The sequence below is a fragment of the Haplochromis burtoni genome, unplaced genomic scaffold, assembly GCF_018398535.1.
Source record: "Haplochromis burtoni strain Fernald_Lab_line unplaced genomic scaffold, NCSU_Asbu1 Contig_21, whole genome shotgun sequence".
Classification (NCBI taxonomy): domain Eukaryota; kingdom Metazoa; phylum Chordata; class Actinopteri; order Cichliformes; family Cichlidae; genus Haplochromis; species Haplochromis burtoni.
The window spans coordinates 415,516-423,254 of record NW_024582382.1 but is presented as its reverse complement, the minus strand read 5'-3'; the positions used below and the strand labels follow the sequence as shown (position 1 = coordinate 423,254).

Below are 7,739 nucleotides of genomic sequence, written 5' to 3'. Positions count from 1 at the left end.
CCCGTGCGTGCAGCAACAGTGCTGATGAACATACAGTGTCCTTCTGGGCCTACTTGCCTCGCTCTGTGGCCTCGTTAGATTTTGCATAGACGCAGAAACGATTGATTTGCTGTAGAACAGATTCTTCTAAAGCAACCCAACAAGTACAGTTCTCAGGATTTTTCCCTCTGTTTTCGTCTGGATTTAATTATTTCTAAAAAAAACCCACCCAAAAAACCAAAACCCAAACAAACATACAAACACATCTTTCCAAATGTGATGTCGTTTTGCTCGGTTATTCATGTATTTTATTAGAAAACCATCGCAAATATCAGGGTAGAGCTGTAGCCAGTGATGTAGTGGTGAATAAATTAGTGCGTAAACTTTGACTCCCAGCCATGAAAATACAGACAACCACCAATACAAAGACAAACCACAGATTAAAATTATGAACAATTTAAAATTCCATTTTCCTCATTAGTCTTGATTTGTTTGTCAAATTTCCGCTTAGAGATAGAAACATTGCGCAAAATAACACTTTGCAGGTTAGGTGTACTACCTTCCACTACATCTCTGACTATAGCAAAAACATGTTTTAAGACAGAACAAATTAAAAGAACAACACTAATGACAACAAGTGGAGGATTTCCTCCAGAATGCCTAAATCCTGGCGGGTAAGCTTGTCAAAAAGTGTGCCGTGGATAGATTGTTGATTGCAAGGGGACGCACGATAGGCTTGTAGTCTAATTGTGAAAAAACGCGTTCAGTTCATCATAGACGGGGGCCCGTTCGTGGTGTATGTGCATGTCGTGGTAAGGCAGGGCGTTTTCAGTAGGAATACCGCTCCGGGTCCCCGAGGAGCCAAACACCAGGTTGTGGGCCCCAGCGGGTCTGGAGCCAGGCAGACCGGAGTAATGCATAGAATAGTGGTACCCCTTCTCGTTGTCGGGGGACGCAGAGCCTTGATGCTTCAGGGAAAAGTTGCCATTGATGCACAGAGGCGGACTGAGAGGCCCCTCATATTCGGGACTGTTATACTCCGGGGATCCGCTCCCGCCATACAGTGAGTCGTAAGCCGAGCAATAGCCGTGTGTCCTCAGCGGGTGCGAGTTCGAGCCCGGTTGGCAGTGGGGGCTAGACAGACGCGCGCACTGGTAAGGGTAGGAATGCATGGAGAAGGAGCCTGACCCATACCTGCCCCCCTCCTGGCACTGCTGCTCAGTGAGGAAGTTGCGGGAGTTCAGCTGGAGGCATCCAGCCACCAGGTTGGTTGTAGGCTGGGAGAGACCCTTGCACAGCGTCTGGACGTAGGACACAAGGTCAGGCCTTTTCCCAGAGCGTAATATCTCAGACAGGGCCCAGATATAGTTTTTGGCCAATCGTAACGTCTCAATTTTGGACAGTTTTTGTGTTTTGGAGTAGCAGGGCACCACTTTACGCAGATTGTCCAGAGCAGAGTTCAGGTCATGCATGCGATTGCGTTCTCTAGTATTTGCTTTCATCCGCCGCATCTTGGAGCGCTCGACCCTGGCCTGGGTCATTTTGCGTTTTTTGGGGCCCCGTTTCTTGGGCCTGTCTCCCTCCGTGTCCTCTCCGTCGTCCTCTTCTTCCACTTCGTCGTCCTCGTCGTCTTCCCCATCGTGTTCTGAGTGAGTCCGACTGCCTCCTCTTAGACCAGAGACCTCCATGCCGTCCTGGGTGTCCTGATCCTCCTCTTTGATCTTGTCGCTGTCGCTGTCTTCGGCCCAGCCGGAATATTTTTGTACGTCGGGAAGCAGCGAAGGATCACTGAAAAGCCTCGTTAACATTGTGGATCTAGAGGGGAAGGAATATATCGAAAATTAGGCCTCGGAATCACAAGACATTTTGTGTGGGCGCTGCAGATTGCGTGACAGCGAAGAAATTTCAGATACAATGGTTCCACAAAAACCCTAAATCAAACAAACAAAAAAAACTTCCTTTATCGCACTTCACAATAAAAATTCAAATATTTGGCTTATTTTAGGTTTATATAAACTCCCGATGATGTATTATATTTAAGGTTATTGCTAAATTGTTGTTGTCCCAGAAAAAATGACAAAATGCGTAAATTTGGGGAAAGAGTAAAAGTGAAAGAAATCCCTCAAATCTTTAGGCTGGGCTACAGCCAGACGGATCCCCATTTAATTCCCTGCTGTCAGTCGTATGCCCTGCCGCGTCCTATCGCAGCAGGTCCCAGCGGCAGGGGCCACATTACAGGTCCCATGGGGCCCCCCACTTTCACTCCTCCTGACGCCCATATACACTCCTGGCTGCATTCCAGCACCTCTGCTCATTACAGGCAAGGCAAAGAGGATTTTATGTAATTGATAGGCTGTCCACCTAAATTTTGTCTGATCATATATACATTTATATATATATGAGAATAAGGGAAACGGAACACAAAAAATCCGTTTTTAAAACATATCACATCAATGAAAATAATAATAATAATAGTAAAAGTACATAAAATACTGTCACTATCATTATAATACCTTATTATTAACCGTTAACAATTAATCATTAATGACACTTGCTGACTGTAACGTCTGAAAAACGAAACGAAAACGATCAGCCTACCACTTGATTAGCAAATGCAGTCCCATCACAGAAAAAGAAACACGCAGAAACACGGTGATCTTTGACAGATTCAATAAGGCTCCACTGGCTTCCTCTCTGACACGTTCCACTTCCGAGCTATTATTATAGTGCAGCATCAGATAGACTTGCAGCTCATGGTAAGGTAGGCTGTGGTGGTTGGTTAATTATCTCGGGGGGTGTGCCAGGGGCAAAATCTAGTTTTTAAATCTCAGGCTCAGGAGGTTTGCTCAATTAGAAGCAAAAACACAACATCGTTTAATTAACAGACCGTGCAGCTTACACGAAATAGATTTCACACATAATTCAGTATGCACGAGTGCACGATTTCAAAGCACTTTTTAGTCAGCGATAACCTTTACAGATGGAAATCGCTTGTATCGTTTTAGCCCTCGTTAAATATAAAAAATCAAGTCGTGAAATGGCCTCTCTTGCAAAGCCTCCTGCCCCTCCACTGAAAAAGGTTATGTTTATGGTTCAAACCATGTTGTGGCGAGATAGATTGTTGAAGATAAAACTGGACAAACAGAGATAAATCATGCCGCAGACTGCCTGTCACAGTCAATGGCGTTGTCCCACCCTTTCATTTGCTCCGAGACTGAACGTGCAAATCATCGACAAAATCATCAATAAATCTCCCATTAAGCTCGAGGACGTCCTCCATCAAGGTACCGGAGCCGATTTATAAAAACAAATCTTCCACGGAAATGTCTCACACTCATTGTCTTTTGTTTGTCAGATTCAAGGTCCAGACGCAGGAATCTCTAAATCAAATTAGTGTCCGATGTGATCTATTTACAGCCCGTGCGCTGTGATCAGGTCTGCTCCAGTCCTCGGAACCGCTCCTGTAAATGATCATAAAGCAGTGAAATCGGGATCAGGAGACGCTTGGCTTTTTGACTTGAGCGCGTTAGGCTGTCTGATTTATGATAATCCAGCTAGTTTGGGATGTTTGAAGTTGAAGGGCAAGCCGAGCAGGTGAGAGAGTGAGGAGCTATTTTGTGCAAATGCGTCCGCATTGGTATCCAACAAAAAGGCAAACACGAAAATTGCACGTTAATGCGTGACATTTTTTTTTGTTGTTAGATTGGGTTTCAAAGCGTGCCATCACCGGCATTGTGCTTTTAATCTAGTGGATCGATCCCAACATACCAGAGCAAAGTCACTGACACTGGAGGCGAATATACATTTACATTTTTACCTGTAGAATAGACCTTTACAATAAAATGTATGTGCAATAAGTGTGTTTAATTCACCTCTAACATTTATTAAAAGTTAATTCTGACAATATATCCAAACACCTGGAATTAAAATGCATTTAATTTATAGATTAAATTTCTCCTACATTTTGCACGGACACTTCAGCAACACTGATAGTTTTTTTTTCCTAAGCCTGTATTTTTTTGTTCCAACTTACCTCGGCTCGAGCTCTTCGCAGGGGATGGGAGGAGAAAAAAAATGCTCTTTACTTTCAGACCATCTTCAGGGACCGCACGAGCGAGCGAACCACCGCTCTGTATCAGAGTATAGGTGCAGGAAGCGCGCGTCTTTCTTCACTGGTGCTGACGTTAAGCGGTGCCGCTCTCCCAGCACGCGCGCCCGAATAAGTGGAGCTTGTGAACGAACGTGCGTCTTGGCTGTGTCTTTGTGTATACGTGTGAGTGACTGAGTGAGTAAGTGAGCATGTATGCATGTGTGTGTATGTGTGTGTGTGTGTGCGTGTGGCAACCGTGAGCTACCGGGGACGGGGTTACATACCAGCTATGGCTGTGATGCCAGCGCCCATATGGCTGGCACGTCACCGGCAAGAGCCATCACATGAGAGCCCGGTGATTGACATGCGCCCGCATTCGGAGAGATTTGCCCTCCCGGGGGAAAGAGAGACACACAGAGAGAAAGAGAGAAAGAGAGAGAGAGAAGCAGGAGGAGGTAGATGTGGTGGTGGTGGAGGAGGAGGAGGAGGGCTTCGCCATCTGTCACCGCGCTAGCGCTCACACAGCCAGAAAAAAAGGAGGAAAAACAGAAGAGAGAGGGAGAAAATAAAATGGTGGAACAACAAAACTCATCATTGTTGACCTGTGCTGCTGTTTCAAGACATGTAAGCTACTTTTTTTTAAATTCAAACCTGTGAAATTTGGTAATCCCCTGCCAAACTCACGACTCGGCGTTTAATACAATATAACGGAGAGCTGCACAAATATCCCCGCACTTACCACGAAAAAGGTGATATTAAAAGGGCTAAAGACAATTAAGTATGTGAAGTCATATCAGAAAACCCACTGATGCTAATTCCATATATTATGGTAGTCATCACACTTCAGCATCACCCATGAAGGATATACTCTTATAAAAATGTGGAATAAGTGGCAATACAGTGGGTAAACTATAACCAGCAGTCAAACAAGAGCTACTTAAAATATCTGAGCAAGCAATTAATCAATTATCTTCTCTCAAAGTCTATCCTCAAAGCCTATTATAAAATCATATCAATTAACTCTCATCAAATGAAAGGTGGGCAAACCGTGTTTATTTGTGGGGTTTACCCTCCACCACAGCTCCGGTTCAGAAACTGAGTGGGGGAGGGAGATGGGGATGCATTATAAGTGCATTAAGACCGTGGAACAGACGGCATATTGTTTATTTATTTACCTAATTGGATCAAATTATGCTTCAATGTATTCAGAGGAACGACAACCAAAACCAACTGTGATTTGTTCTGACTCTTCTGGGCCCAACACTGGCTGCAGATGACCCACTTGCCGGAGCTTCAAATGAATTAGATTAAAACATATACCATTACATAGGCTTTATCTGCATGCATGGTGTGCGTGTGTGAAGATCAAATGTTTACTGGTAACTGTGTCTGAATGTGTGAGGTTTGCCAGAGCTGCTGGTCATGTTTTCAGCATGCAATGCTAAGCATGGAGGGCGGGTGGGTGGGTGGGGATGTCCACAGGGGCAAGTGTCACAGAGAGAGGGAAAGAGATACAGAGACACAGTGAGAGGATGGGTGAGAGAGAGTCTGAGACCCAGGTGTGCAGACCCACTAGGGATGTTTGAAAAATGAGGAGGAAGGGGGGTGTAGCAGTAGATGACATGCTGGTTGAATCTGGCAGAGATCCTCAATATTTAGGAGGCATGTTGGCACATCAGTGGCAGAGATGCAAGAATTCCTTGCCACCAGCGCCCCGATCCCTCCAATATGTCTGATTTGCTGCATTGTGTCCACCCCAGCTCAGAGATCTCTCTATTTAGGAGGCATTAGTGGAGTTAATGTGGGAGAAATGAGCCTGATGACCACCAAGTCCAACTTGGCACAAAGACACCCATCGGGCTGAGGGAACAGGGACCTGGAGGCTGAGAAATAGCTGATAGAAGCTGATCATGTCCTTGGGTCTGGATCACCCCTACATTGCTTGCAAAGCCACAACTATGGCAGTGTTTGAGAGGTTGCGGGGTCATCCCTGGGGTTAACACTAGTGTGGCAGCTGTGGTTAGGGAGCCGTGATGTTGCACATTCATTAATGTGTCTCTTATCCCTTATGGGAAAGAGGGAATGATAAACTGGCAGTACCTTGAACCACGGTGGTGTGATTGTGTCAGCATGTGTATTTGTGTTGAGGGACACTGAGCCTCACTGCTGGCCAAATTGGTGCCCTATCCTACCTCAGCTGGACGGTGGAGGGGGGGGAGAGATGCGAGCGCTGTGGTGATGGGAGCCTGGTGCTTCCCAACAAGTCCAAAACAACCTTCAGGTCACCTTGCCAAAATAAATGCTAAATGTCAACGGCGTGGCTTTAGCCAGCACTGGGCTCAAGGCGGCTCCAATCAAGGAGAGTTTGATCTGAAATTGAAATGCCAGAGAAGAGCTTGTTTGGAATTATGATGTTTTAGAATGACTTTGCATCCGGTTTGTATGTGGATTAGCCTTAAGTAAGGACCACCTGCTGTGCTTTTACAGGCTAAACGCATGCAGTCAGATTCTAAATTAAAGCCCTCTCCCTTTAAGATCTCAAATTCTCCATCACTCGTTTCCTCCATGTTCAAATGACACATAAGAGCCTTTCAAAGTCATCAAGCCACACCTCCCTATACCGTTGTCATTCCCTCACCCCTTCCTTCTTCCCTTTTTTTACTGTCAGACGTGTGAGGTGATGACCTGCACTTCACTTGTCTTTCTGGAAGAAGTGCAAACTTCTGCTGGCACAAATATGAAATACAGCTCACATGCACACACACATATACACACATACACACGGACCCTCCCACCCCCATCAGACTCCCGGACCCCATCTGCACTCTCCTCTCTCCAGTCCCCTAATTGCATATGCACAAATGCAAATGCCTATTAATTAATTACTTGACTAATTAGTGCAGTGGTATTTTAGGGCGATAAATCAAGTAGAGATGGGGCCGAGGACGGCGGGGCAGGAGGAGGGCTGCACGGAGCATCGACAATGAACCCACACCAGAGGGAGTAATCCTAATGTACAAGGCTTGTGCGCGTGTGTGTGCTGTGAAGAGAATGTGCACAGCAGAGATCCTGAAGTAAAGCACCGTTTAAAAATGCTGAAGAGACCAAAGAGGTGACTGAGGGAGGCGAGTACTTTCAGTCTGGAAGAGGAGGTGAGAAAGGTAGCCAGAGAGAGGGGAGGCGGGGGGAGAGAAGAAATTGAGGTAGGTTGAGAGATGACCTCTGCTCTGCCAACTGTGCTGTTTCCTGGCACGCGGCCAAGCTCGGATGCTCGTTGCACCTATTTTCATAAAGGAGAAGGGATCAGCTACATACTAGGACTGCTACTGATCCATATTTATGCTCACATTGTAAACCTTGTACAATAGTTCAATGAGCATAACAGTTGGCATCATTTACGCAGCGATACTGATGTGATAATTGTGGCATCTGTGATTGGGAGGTGAATAATTCTGGCAGCCATGATAAGCTGTGTATCCGTCTATGTATGTGTGTGTGTGTGTGTGTGTGTGTGTGTGTGTGTGTGTGTGTGTGTGTGTGTGTGTGTATGTGTGTGTGTGTGTGTGTGTGTGTATGTGTGCCAGGCCCCCACCATAGGTACCCATGGAGATCTCCGGACTGAAATATTCATTCTTGTTTGCTCGCCCAGACAGTGTGGTCCTAATTGCAG

The 7,739-nt window shown here is 45.8% G+C and overlaps 1 protein-coding gene across 4 annotated transcripts; it reads right to left on the bottom strand.

The window, feature by feature from the left end:
* Positions 1–6: 6 nt before the first annotated feature.
* On the bottom strand, positions 7–4,449 carry LOC102294330 (neurogenic differentiation factor 2). 4 transcript variants are annotated; one of them, XM_005920383.3, is made up of 3 exons: positions 4,013–4,449; positions 3,175–3,440; positions 7–1,794 (listed from the first exon to the last, which is right to left on the bottom strand). In XM_005920383.3, exons 2-3 carry the CDS (start codon positions 3,180–3,182, stop codon positions 723–725), a joined length of 1,080 nt encoding a protein of 359 aa, XP_005920445.1. In that variant the 5' UTR covers positions 3,183–3,440; positions 4,013–4,449; the 3' UTR covers positions 7–722. The 4 variants fall into 4 exon arrangements, with proteins under 4 accessions (XP_005920445.1, XP_005920446.1, XP_042074523.1 ...); XM_005920384.3 differs by lacking the exon at positions 3,175–3,440 and having other exon boundaries at positions 4,013–4,445; XM_042218589.1 differs by lacking the exon at positions 4,013–4,449 and having other exon boundaries at positions 3,175–3,988.
* Between the last annotated feature and the right edge of the window lie 3,290 nt (positions 4,450–7,739).